The sequence below is a fragment of the Amblyraja radiata genome, chromosome 26, assembly GCF_010909765.2.
Source record: "Amblyraja radiata isolate CabotCenter1 chromosome 26, sAmbRad1.1.pri, whole genome shotgun sequence".
NCBI lineage: Eukaryota > Metazoa > Chordata > Chondrichthyes > Rajiformes > Rajidae > Amblyraja > Amblyraja radiata.
In genome coordinates this window covers 8,506,431-8,522,510 of record NC_045981.1, presented here as the reverse complement: position 1 = coordinate 8,522,510, position 16,080 = coordinate 8,506,431, and the positions used below count along the sequence as shown (strand labels likewise).

The window sequence follows — 16,080 nt, the reverse complement described above, 5'->3', positions numbered from 1 at the left end:
TGTTTTGGGGGCTAGTCCCCTTCAATTTTCTCTTCAGCATATTAAAGGCATGCTCAATTGGGTTCAGATCGGGTGTTTGACTTGGCCACTCAAGAATTGACAATTTTTTAGCTTTGAAAAACTCCTTTGTTGCTTTAGCAGTATGTTTGGGATCATTGTCTTGCTGTAGAATGAACTGCTGGCCAATGAGTTTTGAGCCATTTGTTTGAACTTGAGCAGATAGGATGTGTCTCTACAATTCAGAATTAATTTTGCTGCTACCATCAGCAGTTGTATCATCAATGAAGATAAGTGAGCAGCCATACATGCCCTGGCCATAACACCCCCACCACATTATTTCACAGATGAGGTGGTATGCTTTGGATCTTGGGCAGCTCCTTCTCTCCTCCATACTATGCTCTTGCCACCACTCTGATATAAGTTAATCTTTGTCTCATCTGTCCACAAGACCTTTTTCCAGAACTGTGGTTGCTCTTTTAAGTACTTCTTGGCAAACTGTAACCCGGCCATCCTATTTTTGCAGCTAACCAATGATTTGCATCTTGCAGTGTAGCCTCTGTATTTCTGTTCATGAAGTCTTCTGCAGACAGTGGTCATTGAGAAATCCATACCTGACTCCTGAAGAGTGTTTCTGATCTGTCAGACAGGTGTTTGGGGATTTTTCTTTATTATAGAGAATTCATCTGTCATCAGCTGTGGAGGTCTTCCTTGGCCTGCCAGTCCCTTTGCGATTAGTAAGCTCACCAGTGCTCTTTTTCTTCTTAATGATGTTCCAAACAGTTGATTTTGGTAAGCCTAAGGTTTGGCTGATGTCTCAAACAGTTTTACTCTTGTTTCTGAGTCTCATAATGGCTTCTTTGACTTTCATTGGCACAACTTTTGTCCTCATTGATAAACAGCAATAAAAGTTTCCAAAGGTGATGGAAAGACTGGGGGGGGGGGGGTCATGTATAAACACAGCTGTAATTTCTACATGGTGAAACCAAAATGTCTTTTTTTTTTTTCTATTACAAATCTCAAATTGTGGAGTACAGAGGCAAATAAATGATGGGTCTTTGTAACAAACATTATGGAGGGCACTGTATCTATTGTGAAAATTTTTAATGGGAGCGTTAAATGGAAAAATAGAATTACAATTGCTTGCCTTGAGGCCAAAGGAAGTTAAACAGTAATTATACCGTTTTTATATTGAACAAATCCATCTTTAAAATGAAGCAAATCAGTTATCTTCGGCCACACAGTAATATCAGCATCTCGGACAAGATGTCACATCAATGCACTCTCCACTCTTTCTAGGCAATGTGCTCCTGCTCAGCTTAGTTTCAACATCAAGTGCTTGACTTTGTCAGTTTCGCTGTTCCTCACTTGTGCCGTTGCTGACGGCTGGGCAGTTCTCAGCTGCCCGGTAACTGTCCTTCCATGGAGAGCTGAGCTGAGACTGTACCAAGATCATTTTTTGTAGAAAGCACACTGGTGAAATCAGATGTCTGTTCCATCAACCTACTCATGCTTTATATATGCCCATATCCTCAAGATGACAATATTATCCATTGCATCATTTGATGTAAGGTTGGTGTCAACAGAAAATACATTTCAAAAATTCACCTGGTTTATATTCAAAACATGAACATAAAGTTTTTTTTGACATCAACTGAACAAAATAACATTTAGGGGACATACAGAGATCGAGGGTGGTAGACAATGTCATATAGTTGATGCTTTATTGTTTAATTCACTTCCACATCTCTAATTTTCATATTATGTATATTTGCCTTCATTCAATGCTTCTGACTGGGGTAAAATACATTTACTTGATTGTTCATAAAATCCTTCATAGAATAAACAAAATTCAGATAATGCACAGAAGTGCCTTTGCACTGCAAGAAATATTGGACCCTGGGCTGTAGTACAAGACCATTGCTCTGCACCTGTCATCTAACTTATCGGCTGGCTATCAAATCGGCCACTGGAGTATGAGGGTGGTGTCAATTCCAAGTTCAGCTGAGTCAGCACTTGCATGTTTTTACTTCATTTCCAAATCTGTCCAGTGTGGTATGCAGTTAATGTAGCTGGAACATGATATGGCTTATGTGTTTGCATGCTTCACAAGCGAATCGGGGGAAGGTTGCTGATTCTAAATAGATTGAGTTTCTTTTCCTGAATGAAATATTTTTTGTAGATGTATTTCAGTGTTGGTGAGTTAAGATATACTTGCTCATGTTCAACTTTATTCCAGGCTAAGGAGCATTTCAATTTTCACCTTATGCTTTTAAATTTAGAGCATAACTAAACTTTGTTGCATAGTTGTGAAACAGTATATATCACAAGGTATTAATTTAGCTTTGTTTTTCATAACAATATAGGTGGATAATTACTCCCATATTCAAGGCAAATCATAGTTCCACAGATAGAGTAGTTATTTTTTTAATTTATGTTAGGATATTGATGTAGTACTTGGGTTTAAAAGGGGGGACTATAATTTATAGTTCCTGGTAACTGAATCTAGTTTGTAGTCCTAAATAAAATTATTTCGTGCTAGGTCAGTACTGGTGGGCGGCGCGACCGACGTCGCAGCGGCCTCTGCAGTCTGTCTGTCTGTATTTTTTATTTTTTTGTCCTGTTGAGGGTTTAGTTTGTAGTGGGTTTTTAAATGTGTATGTGTGGGGGGTGGGGGAAACTTTTAAATCTCTTCCCTGCATGGAGACCCGACCTTTTCCCTGTCAGGTCTCCGTTGCCGTTGGGGCCTAGCGCCGTGGAGCGGCCTCGAACCGGAGCGACCTGGGGGCTGAAGTCACGGAGCCTGTGGAGCTGGGGAGCTGTGGAGCTGTGGACCTACGGACCTACCTCCGTGGAGCTGGCCAGCTTCGGAGCGGGGAGAGCTGCGGCGGCGAGCTGCTGCGACCCGACTCAGGTGGATGGTGACACCGGGAGCTCGCGGGTCCCCGGTGGGAGACCGCTTTGCGGGGCACCGGCTACGGCGACTTCTCCCGCCCGAATTGCGGGGTTGAGAGTGACCTGGAGCGGGGCCTTACAACGCCAGGCGCGGCTGTAAATTGCCGCGGACTTGCCAGCGCCCGCCGGGGGCTCCAACATCAAGACCCGGGGCAGGGCCTTACATCGCCCGGCGTGGCTTTGAGTGGCCGCGGACTTGCTAGCGCCCGCCGGGGGCTTTGACCTCGACTTCGGGAGAGGAATGGAGAGCAGGGGAGAGACAAGTTTTGCCTTCCATCACAGTGAGGAGGACTCACTGTGATGGATGTTTATGTGAATTGAATTGTGTTGGTGTGTGTCTTGGTTCTTTTTTTGTATGGCTGCAGAAACCAAATTTCGTTTGAACCTCATGTGAGGTTCAAATGACAAATAAAAGGTATTGTATTGTATTGTACAGGTTCTGGTGTCGGTAGTTATTTACATGCTGAACAGCTGATGCGCTGACTGCTGAGTCTGAATGCCTTGGAGTCAGCTAGGAATGTGACTTGTCCCACATCGTTCGCCATTTCCCAGTAACCCATCATTACTGTCATAAATAACATTTGATAGATTGAGTGAATGGATATTCCTAACTCTCAAATGAATCAAACTTTAGCAACCAAGAGGCAATTTATGCATCAAGAATAAAGGTTAAATTGCAAGGATCGGTTGCATTGGTTTGGCCACGTGGCAATTTTCCAAAGTTTCTTCAATTGCCCCTCCCAAACATAACCCCTGTCATCTGAACAGAAGCTCGGACAGAGGGTGCATGGAAATGCCACAAGGTGCAAGTAATACGCACCTTACAAACCACACAGAGCTCTGACATGTATATCATCACAGTTGCTGCTTAAAATGATCGGTTTGCTTCCCAATAGCATTTGGATCTGCAGCTAGTTCTGTTCTTACACAAATTGGATATAATGCAAGTGATGAACTGGGGAACACGATTTGTAATACCCAAGCTGCATTGGTTAGAACACGATTTTGATGGGGAACAGGAGACTCATTTAAAATGTACTTGCCACGCAGAGAAAAAACTGTCTTGGATTTAAACAGTATTAGGGGGAAAACACTTTGTATGTAACCTCCCCGCAGTAATCAGACATCATTGTCTTTAATGAACATTGCTGTTACTTTAACCACAGGTTGAAATTGACAAGCAAACCTTCTAATTGTCACTTGTGCAATGTTACTATTAAACACTGCAAGTAAGCATGCAGGTACAGCAGGAGGTGAAGAAAGCGAGTGGCATGTTGGCCTTTACAAGAGTAGTCGAGTATAGGAGCAACGAGGTCCTTCTGCAGTTGTACAGAGCCCTAGTGAGACCACACCAGGAGTATTGTGTGCAGTTTTGGTCCCCTAATTTGAGGAAGAACATTCTTGCTATTGAGGGAGTGCAGCGTAGGTTTACAAGGTTAATTCCCGGGATGGCGGGACTGTCATACGCTGAGAGAATGAAGCAGCTGGGCTTGTACACTCTGGAGTTTAGGATGAGAGGGGATCTTATTGAAACATATAAGATTGTTAAGGGTTTGGACACGCTGGAGGCAGGAAACATGTTCCCGATGTTGGGGGAGTCCAGAACCAGGGGCCACAGTTTAAGAATAAGGGGTAAGCCATTTAGAACGGAGACGAGGAAACACTTTTTCTCACAGAGAGTTGTGAGTGTGTGGAATTCTCTGCCTCAGAGGGCGATGGAGGCAGGTTCTCTGGATGCTTTCAAGAGAGAGCTGGATAGGGCTCTTAAAGATTGTGGAGTCAGGGGATATGGGGCCAAGGCAGGAACGGGGTACTGATTGGGGATGATCAGCCATGATCACATTGAATGGCGGTGCTGGCTCGAAGGGCCGAATGGCCTACTCCTGCACTCCTGCACCTATTATCTATTGTCATAAAGCCTTTGTACCTTCAGCTTGCAGTAACAAAAATAAAGTAATTACTGTTGGGGGAAAAAATCTTTCTTGAAATCCCTGCAAAAAAAAAACTTGGTTATTACCAGTCCGAAACTCTCTCGCCCTAATCCCTTCTATTTACATAACTGTCTCTGTAATACAATTTTCTATAACACAAGGTTTCTTAGGAATGTGTTAACTATTGTGTTACAGTAGAACTACCTACACCTTTACCACATGGACCACAGTGGGGGTAGCTCATCATTGCCTACTTTAGTAATTAAACTTGGGCATTATATGTGTTGTTCTTGTAAGAAATAAGGTCAGGCAGTACAAACAATAAATGATTGGACCTAAATATATCTGCGCGTAAAAGTAGAAAATAATAAAAGCAGGAAATTTAAAACAAAAACAGAAAATATTAGAGATGCTCAGCAGGTGATGCAGCTTCTCTGGAGGGAGAAATAGAGCTAACATTTTAATTTGATGAGCTTTCATCAGAACTAGTCAAAATTAGGAAATAAACATAAAATGTTAACTCTCTTTCAGGCTTGTGATTTTATGATGCAGATAAAATTTGCAGTAGTTTACTTCCCAGGCACACATCACACATCAGGGTGTTTCCTCAACCCAAGCCCTGACAATCTTAAGGACAGTGAGTCCCTGCAGGAGGAACATAAAGCACAGAACAGTACAGCATTGGAACAGGCCCTTTGACCCACAATGTCCACCAAACATGATACCAAGACTAGCTCTAACCTGTCTGTACATTATCAGGGCTGCCAACTCTCACGCATTGAGCGTGAGGATCACGCATTTCGCCAAATTCTTACGCTCTCACGCTTATCACAAATTTCTCATGCTCTATCATGAGAAATTCTGTGATCCACGAAAATTTCAAAACTCATATCAACGGCATGGGCCGCCGCGGGTGTTGGAGAGCCGGGGCTGAGGAAGGGATGGAAACAGAAGCAGCGGCGGGGACAGATGCGGACATGGAGCCGGGACTGGCGAGTGTTTGCCGGGCTGGCGAGTGTTTGCCGGACCGGCGAGTGTTTGCCGGGCTGGCAAGTCGCTCACTGCAGCTCCGGCCATGGAGCAGCCTCAGTGCAAGAGTCCCAGGCCGTCGGAAGCATTGCGCCGCTGCCATGAGAGTCTCTATGCCGAATTCGCCCAGGTGACCGGCATGGGTCAGGCTGCGGCTCAGTGTATCCTGGAGGACAACCAGTGGCTGCAGGAAGTAAGTACCAAGCACTGGGTAGAAACGGTGGAAGATAGTGGCCTTCAAATGGGGGTGGTTGGAGAAAGCATCCTGCTTGCCTGCTAGATTTTCACTTACTGTAACTGCAGGAAAAATGTTCCTGATGTTGAGGGAGTTCAGAACAAGGGGTCACAGTTTAAGAATAATGGGTATGCCAGTTAGGACTGAGATGAGGACAAACATTTTTCACGCAGAGAGTTGTGAATCTGTGGAATTCTCTGCCACAGGAGGCAATGGAGGCCAATTCACTGGATCAGGGGTGGGGAACCTTTTCATGTTGTAATGCCACATCAAGTTAGCTGTAATCTAATAAGGCCGCATCCAAGAAACTTCAACTAGATATACTTCAAAATGTACATTATTTTGTTAAAATAGCCCTCATGACTTACTAATGTTTTAACTGTGGCCCTCAGTCGGAGAGGATTATTTAGTTGAATCTTCTTTTACTCTTTGGTATTTTAAATACGTTCATTTTAAGATTAAAACTAAAATAATAAAAGACGACCAAAAACATATAATAAAAATAAAAGTATTTGTTCTACAAATATTGGATTCATTCAAAAGGCCGCACTTAATGGCCTAGAAGGCCGCAGGATCCCCACCCCTTCACTGGATGTTTTCAAGAGAGAGTTACATTTAGATCTTGGGGCTAGCAAAATCAAGGGATATGGGGAAAAAACAGGAAAGAGGTACTGATTTTAGATTAACAGCCATGATCATATTGAATGGCAGTGCTGGCTGGTAGGGCCGAATGGCCTATTCCTGGACCTATTTTCTATGTTTCTTTGCTTGAGTATATGGCAATAAAACTCGACCACTTGATTTTGAAGCATTCATGCATTTTCACACACAGAGTGGTGAATCTGTGGAATTCTCTGCCACAGAAAGTAGTTGAGGCCAGTTCATTGTCTATATTTAAGAGGGAGTTAGATGTGGCTCTTGTGGCTAAAGGGATCAGGGGGTATGGAGAGAAGGCAGGTACAGGATACTGAGTTGGATGATCAGCCATGATCATATTGAATGGCGGTGCAGGCTCGAAGGGCCGAATGGCCTACTCTTGCACCTATTTTCTATGTTTCTATGCATGGTGGAGGTATAATGTAGTCATAGAGTGATACAGTGTGAAAACAGGCCCTTCGGCACAACTTGCGCACACCCGCCAATATGTCCCTGCTCCACTACCTGCTTTTGGTCCATATCCCTCCAAACCTGTCCTATCCATGTATCAGTCTAACTGTTTCTTAAATGTTGGGATAGTCCCTTCCTCAACTACCTCATCTGGCAGCTTGTTCCATACACCCACCACCCTTTGTGTGGAAAAAGTTACCCCTTAAAAAGTTTCCTCTTAAAAATACTTCAAACAAAAAACATTGAAATATACTTCTATAATGTACTAAAACATGATTTTAATACATAAAATTTCAAAAAGTCCCTACCGTGGCAGGGGGGACACCCCCCTCCCACACCCTCTCCCCACTCAGTTGCTCCACTCCCTCGCCGGGTACCCCCAAGGCCAGTGATCAGTGATCGCTCAGCCTCCCCACTTTCAAAAACGCTCCGTGGCCCCTGGTTCAGACAGAGAGCACTGCCAGATGTGAGTGGGGAACTGAGGCCAGTTGTCCGTGATGTCTGGATCCCAATGCTCAGCGTTTCGTGTTTCAGAGTTGGCTAATGTTATTGATTTGTAATTAGCCTGATTTGTAATTAGTTGACAAAACCTTAATTTATTAATCCGGAATATCCAGGGGGATGGGATAAGTGTAATATTAAAATTATATGCAAGGTGTCAGTCCCGATAACCCATTATTTCCTTCAGTTAAATATTGGGAAGGTAGCACTATTGTCATTTGCCACTCAACTATTATGTTTGTTTACCTCTCTGACTATTTCTAACCCCCCCCCAAAATTCCTTTGACAGGTTGAATAGAAATGTCCCAAATCTCATTGTTTTATTAATTGAACACGTAGATGAACATCCTCAAGCAGTGTAATCAGACGGAAACTGATTTAGATGTGATGTTTAAGAGCTTGTTCAAAGAAGGGGCATATTTTAAAGGAGTGACAGAGATACTTGCAGGTGAATATGTGAGGAGGTTATTATTTGTCTTTAGTTTTAGCTTGAACCAGGACATCTGAAGATTCAAAGTTTAATATAGTAATTGTGCTGATACTGACTCCAACCAATCACGTAATGAATATCATCTATTCCCGAGGTTTTATTTTTCTGATGCCATTTAAACTTCACTTGGATTTCAATCACTTCAATGTAAAAGTAATTGGGAATGGGGAGCATAGGAACAAAAAATTGTCCTCGGTACATATTAACTGTAATATAATAATGTATGCATGTTGGTAGGTGCAATCAAAACAAAGATATTTTTATCATTGTTATGTTATGAATACTACAGAAAATACGATGTACTCTTAAGATCACATTTAATAGAATAATATTGCTTAAATATATAGTTATTGGACTTTGCATTTCAAAAAGTCCCAGCTGAGAGGAAGACAACAAAATACTGAAAATATTGGGGGTGAAAATGACTTCAGGACAGTTTGTTAGGAAAATGAAGGAAATAGTAACAGAATACTTATATAGCTGAGTGAGTATAATTTTATGGATGAGAAATTGTGTTCAACCAATTGATGACTTCTTTGACAAAGTAACTAGCATGCTAGATAACAAGGAAGCCAATGGATTGAGCAAATTGTGTTATGGAAAATTTGGTCTGTGAAGTGCCCCATAAAAGATTACCGCAATAGATAAGCACCTGTGGACTTGAACGTAATAGGTTAAGTCCAGGAGGTCAGATATATTACCAGTGCAGAGGGGCTAGGAGCAAAGCCAAGTGTGCATCCAGAGTCAAGGTTTGGAATAGTACTAGGTATGCAATCAAAGCTGGGACAATGGGACTGTTCAGCACTGGGAACCTAAGCAGGTAAGCAGCTATGATCAGGGTAGAATAGGGGGCCAGGTGTAAGGCTGGACTCAGGGTCAGGAATGAGAGAAGGTATGCAACTGTAGTCAGGGTCAGGAGTAGTACCAGGTGTGCAGTGAGACCCAGGTTGGTCAACATGGGCCAAGTGTTTGATTATAATCTTATTTCCATACATGAATATACTAAGATCATTCATGTGCTGCACCTGTTGATCAGAGCCTACTCTACTCTAATGCAAAAGCTCCATACCAATGGGAGGGGGGATACCCCCCTCCCACAACCTACCCACCCCCCACAACCATCCCTCCCTCCACCCGCCCCCCCTCGGTCGCTACGCCCCTCGGGCTTGGTCTCTCGCAAATTATCTCTCCAAACTCTCACCCAATGTTGGCAGCCCTGCATTATTAATATCCTGCCATTCTCCGCATATCCATGTGCCTATCTACAACCCGCACATATACGGGTTAGCAACATAAATTCTGCTGATGGATGAAGAACTCGATTAAAGACTGAATCTTTATCCTCTTAAGGCTTGTGATTCTGGAACATTTTACTAAAATAAAAATTGTCGCAGTCACAGTCTCTTTAAAGAGATTGCATTGGATGATACTTTCAAAAGTGGCAACACAATGAACACAATTTTTTTTTTTTTAAACAGGTCCTCGGTTTGTATGGATCTATATAAGAAACAAGTAGTAATTTGAAGCAATAATCTGTTATTGCCGACGAGTACTTTGCATCACAGATGTGCTTTGAGATGCAGCTAAATCCTGGTGAGCACTGTAGGGTATCTAGGCAGAAAGTAACTGAGATTAAAAATTCCTTCAGAGATGCCAACTCAAAGGCTATAAGTACCAGCTCTCTGCATTCTCAAGTGTTTTACCCTTGCCCACCACCTATTCCGTCACACTCCAGACACAGCCTTGCTAAAGACCACATCATATTCACAAGTGGTGACCCTTTTTTCAGGCATATTCCAGTGCACACATTTTGGGCAAATACTAAAGACAGACACAAAATACTGGAGTAGCTCAGCGGGTCAGGCAGCATCTCTGGAGAAAGGGAATATGTGACATTTCGGATCGGAACCCTTCTTGAGACTCCAGTCTGGGTTACTGAGTTACGACAGCATTTTGTGTTTATCTTCAGTATAAACCACAATCTGCAGTTCCTTCCTACACATTCAGGCAAATACTATATGTGTCACTTCAATTTTATTTTAGGCATTATGTTCTTTGTTGTGGGACCTACATATAATCTGCTATGCATGGTGATAATTATGCAAAGAGAACCAAACAATAAAATGCTTTGAATCCATTGCAAAGCACAGGACTAAATGACCACATCAGGTAATAAAACCATAAATGTAGGATAATGACATCTTCCATTTTTAAGTATTATAATTTAGATAAATAACTTGGATGAAGGCATCGTGGGCATGTTGTTAGAGTTGCCAGTGACACAAAGAACGGTAGGAAAATAAGTTGTGAAGAAGAGGCTTAAAAAGCTACAAGTATAGGTAGACTATGTGAGTGGGCAAAGATCTAACAAATGCAGTATTATCTGGAAAATGTGAAATTGTCCATTTTAGTTAGAAATAGAAAAAAGCGTATTAACTAAATGGTGATGCTAGGGGATTGAGTGTGTGATAGATATAAAAGAATAGCTTTGAGAGTTAATTGAGCATTATCATTTATAGCTGATGGAATTGAATACTAATGTAGGGAGCTGTGTTTTGGTTTTGATGGGGTGTACTGTACTCCTTATGTGTGGAAGAATATTACAATGTTGGAGGCAGTTCAGAAAATGGGTGGGATGTATTATGAGGAAATACTAAGCTTGTATTTGCTGGAGTTCATTGGAGTGAGAAAAGACTTGATTTAACCACGGAAGCCCCTGATGAGTCTCTCCAGGGTCGATGTGGGGCAGAGGTTTCTCATATGGGAGATTCTGATATGTGGAAGGGGGTGGTTTATGTTTGAAAATAAGGGAGTTGCCATTTAATTCACATGTGGCAAAAAAGAAATACAATAGACAATAGGTGCAGGAGTAGGCCATTCGGCCCTTCGAGTCAGCCATTTGGCCCTTCGATCAATGTGATCATGGCTGATCATCCCCAATCAGTACCCCGTTTCTGCCTTCTCCCCATATCCCCTGACTCTGCTATTTTTAAGAGCCCTATCTAGCTCTCTCTTGAAAGCTTCCAGAGAACCTCCCTCCACCACCCTCTGAGGCAGAGAATTCCACAGACTCACCACTCTCTGTGAGAATAAGTGTTTCCTCGTCTCCGTTCTAAATTCCCCCCAACGGTCATGAATCTTTGGAACCATCATCCTGAATGGGCGGCTGCAATGTTGCGATTACAGTCAGACTAGCCATGAGTTTATTTTGTGGCAGAGCAGGCTTGAGGGGCTGCATGGCTATCTGAATGAAAGAAGCAGTTTTTGAAGTGAGCAGGCCATGGATCAGTAAGGATATTAACGAATCCTCAAAAATAAATTTGGAGTCTTTACATGTGAATTGATAACTAAGGAGTGGAGTTCAGCGATACTGTGCTCTTTCTCCCACTGGAACCCGACCGATGAAATGGTGGCGGCGTTGCTGAGTTCTGATATGCTTCTCGGCCTGAGTCATATGGGGCAATGCCCTTGAGGTGGATCCTTAAGGACTTTTTTAACTTAATCGTTGCAACAGTCTGCATTGCCTGATGTTTTCTGAGATTTCACAAAAGGCTTCCTTTCTGACATCATTTGCTGCAGATTACCAGGCGAGTGCAGTGAAAGATGTTTACAAAGCTTCGCTGTGGGTAATAGACGACTAGTAGCAATTCAAAAGCTGTCTACCACTCTTATTATTTGGTATAAAGGTATATATCATTGGACTAGTTGAAAGAGCAATAGATAAGTAGCTGTGTGCTTTATTAATGTACCAGTGGTCAATTGCAGAAGACTGACGACTGCGGCAGTACACAGAGTTGCCACATTTCTGGTGCCACCTTGTGCCCTTCAAGTTCCAAATTCTTTAATATATCGAGCATTATCTTGGCCTGAAAGGCCCGTTGTCCTGGCGGTGGCACTGGGTCGATATTGCAAGGATCGGCCTGGTGACGCTGTCAATGTCCTCTATCTCAGCCAATGCAGGCTAGGTCTGATTGCGCACTCAGCCAACCTCTGCAGGGCCACCATTGGCACTGAATCCACGCGAGCCCCTGGCTGCTGCAGTGCCTCCAGTGGCCCACTCCGCAGACACATCAAGCCGCGAACACGCAGTTACAGACAAGCGATAAATGCTGGGATTGAGAACTAAGCCCACATCCTATTTATAAATAAAAGAATAACGATTGAAATTTGAGCAGAGACTCCAACCAGCATACTGCAGATTAGTATCCAAATGTTAGTAATAAATGAAAGCTTTCAGCAACTGTGTGATGAATGGTTTAACTTAAGGAGCTGACAAAGGTTCGTGTTTGATAAAATAAGTTACTAAATTTACTAATGTTATTTTGATAAATGGTTTTAATAAAAAAGCACACAAGTGCTGGAGTAACTCAGCGAGTCAGGCAGGATCTCTAGAGAACATGGATAGCTGACTTTTCGGGTCGGGACCCTGATTCAGACTGAAGAAAGGTCCCGACCCAAAACATCACCTATCCATATTTTCCTGAGATGCTGCCTGACCCGCAGAGTTACTCCAGCACTTTGTACCCTTTTATGTAAACCAGCCTCTGCAGTTCCTGTATCTACACTAAAATAAAAGGAACTTGAGGGCAATGCAACTGAACACTAAGCGCAATTCTTTTTACCATTTCCCCAGCAGTATGAAGCCAGAGGACCAGGAAGGCCTTTGTACCAAAGAAGAATCTCGGCCACTTCTGTTCAAGCATTTCCTGAAGATTCAAACAATCCACAAGGCAATCTTAGTCAATGCAAGGATCTTCAAGACCACAACAACCATCCTTCTTACAAGTACACATCTCCAGAGATGTGGGTGAATGCCAACTCTTCAGCTGCCCTCCAGAACATGCTGTGCAATGGATCCAACAGAGCAGTCGCACCACGGGACCTTTTAGGTATCGTAGCTTCTTTGTCAATTTTTTCAATGTTCTCTTTATTAATTTTTCTAATTTAAGAGCTGAATATCCCCCCCACCCCCCATCTCCACGTGCTAATCCCAATGGAAAAGTTGATTCCAGATACTGTTGCATACTTTTGCATGAATTCCATCAATTTCCAACACAATGCTATGGTGGCTGAGTAGATCCAAGTTCAGGGCTCAGTCTGCTTAGTATTAGTTTTTGCGATACAGCACGGAAACAGCCCCTTCAGCCCACCGAGGCCACACTGACCACCGATCACCCGGCCCACTTCCTCACACACTACTCCTCACACACTAAGGGCAAATCACGGACATTTTTACTTAGCTCTTCATTCAAATCCCTTTGTCTGATCATGAGAAATAGGGAAGATAGACACAAAGAGATGGAGTAACTCTGGAGAAAAGGATGGATTCCCGGGTGGTATAATTAAGAAACAGATCACCCATGATCTAAATAGAGAGTTTAATCAAGTTTGTGGCGATGATGGCCTGTTCCTGTGATGTCTACTGGTTAAGTGTCTGAAGGAAAAATTATGACGGTAGGAATGTATGTGTTTCAGTCATTTTTCCCAGTATTAGATTCCTGGGCCCATTGTGCAAGCAACAACCCTTGAGCCTCATGCAGATGAGTCAAAGAATTTGAAAAATATTTAATGAAACGCTTTAGGTTTTGAAAAACTATCTCCAAATTGATTCTATTTGAATTTACCTGCAGTATTTCTATACATGTCTTGAGGACATTGCAAAGGGTAGCAATGCCGGGCTGTTAATTCAATCCTCCTTGTGGTGCTTAATGTTTTATAAGCCAGTTTATAAACAGGTTTGTAAATTTAAATAAACTATGCATGCATTAGGAGGAAATATTGCAGAATAGTAATGCCTATAGAAAAAAAAGTGCAATCTGAAGTTCAGTTGAATATGCTGTCCTATACAATGAAAGTCAACGTTCGATAATGTGGGAAAGAATGATTTGAAATGATTTTGTTGTAAGCTATAAGAATAGATTAATATCAAAGAATAGTAATGCCTTCTTCAGAGCATATAATAAACTAGGATATCATAAAAACCCAACAGCAGTATCTCCAACAAATTATCTGTGCTATTCTGCAGAGACTAAATGTAATATATGCAAGGAATAATCAAAGGAATTTCAATTTATAATTTATTACATTTCAACAATTCAATAATGTTTCTGAATCAGCAAATGGCTAATTATTTTGAAGATAGCAATTATCTTGAAGTCTGGGCAATACCTTAGATGTTGAAAATTATAATCATATTTGATGTGCATATGCATGACAATAAACATTAAGAAAATGACAAATACTACATAGCAAAGATTAGTCAATTTCAATAACTACATTTTTTATAATGGATAAAAATGCAGTAAGTTTAATTTTTCAACTAGGTGCCCTATATTCCAATACTTTATATAAAATGGAACGCTTTTAGAGAATTCAGTAACTCGCCTGCAATGCCCATTCTCTCTAAATTGTCAGAAAACGTATCAATTTACAGCAAATGAGCAGAAAGTTCACGCCACTAAATGTGCAGACCAAGCCCATTGTCCAACAGCTCCTTACATCTTGCAATGTAGAAACGCTAAAATAAATTATCTTGTACATAAATCGAACAAGCTGTTTTAGCTTTCAATGTGTTGATGGATGTGGAATCACAAACAGGTCAGGGTGGATAAGAATGGCAAATATCCTTCCTATAAGCACACAGACATTTTCACCTTTGGGTTTGAGTGGGTGTGAGCTCATTTTAAAAAGTTATCCATGGCTAGGTATAAACAGCATCAGACAGACAACTTTGCACAGTTCACAAGATAGGAAATGGAAGAGACAGAGTCTATCATAGCCTTTTCTTCTGAGTCAAATGGGTTGTACAATGAATCCGAGTGTGCGGCTTCACTCTGGTGTGAGGAGGTTTCAGCAGTATGGTCCTGTACTTATCCCAGCACCTGGGGTATCTGTACCATACCATATATAGTCCACCTCTGCACTCAGATAAAGTTACGCATGGAACCATCTGATATTTATTTCTTAGTACCATATTATCTGGTGCGGAATGATAGGGCAAATCCTGTAGGTTCTTTCATCTTCCTTTGATTGCTGTATCTATACATAATAAATATGCTCATATTTGTTGTTTGAACCTGTGTCCGTTCTATAAAATAAAGATGATAAAAACAAAGTAAACACACTCAACTGGTCAGGCAGCATTCTCGGAAATAGAAATAGAGTTAATTTTTCAGGGCAAAGAATTGCAAAAGAGAAAACAAGTTGGTTTTAAGTTAGAAAATGGATTTAAACCCTTTTCTTCCTCAAGAACATCCAGGTTCAGGAACAGTTTCTTCCCAACAACCATCAGGCTATTGAACACTGCAAAATCCAACTATACTCCGAACTATGATTCATCATAGTTCATCTATGAACATCAATGATTTGAATGAGAACATACATTAGCAAGTGATAGCTGATGACACAAAAAGAGTGGTTTTGCAGATAGTGAGGAAGGTTGTGAACAATTGCAGCAGGATCTGGATCGATTGGTCAGGTGGGCGGAGGAATGGTTGATGGAATTTAATACAGAGAAGTGTGAGGTGTTGCATTTTTGGATGTCGAACAAGGGCAGGACACACAGTAAATCGTAGGCCACTGTGTAGTGTTGTAGAGCAGAGGGATCTAGGAGTATGTGCATGGTTACTTGAAGGTCGAGTCGCAGGTGGATAAGATGGTCAAAAAGGCTGGCACTTTGGCCTTCATCAGTCAGAGTATTGAGTATAGAAATTGGGAGGTCATGTTGCAGTTGTATAAGACGTCGGTGAGACCGCATTTAGAATATTGTGTTCAGTTCTGGGCATCATGTTATAGGAAAGATATTGTCAAACTTGAAAGGGTTCAGAAAAGATTGG

At 41.9% G+C, this 16,080-nt stretch overlaps 1 protein-coding gene across 7 annotated transcripts in view; it reads left to right on the top strand.

Moving 5' to 3' along the window:
- The window catches only part of helz (helicase with zinc finger), a 187,371-nt gene that overhangs the window by 168,640 nt on the left and 2,651 nt on the right, over nucleotides 1-16,080 (top strand). For all 7 annotated transcript variants that reach the window (XM_033044145.1, XM_033044148.1, XM_033044149.1 and 4 more), the window contains one exon: nucleotides 12,882-13,134. In XM_033044145.1, the coding sequence (XP_032900036.1) occupies nucleotides 12,882-13,134 (253 nt within the window). The remainder of the gene's footprint in view (nucleotides 1-12,881; nucleotides 13,135-16,080) is intronic.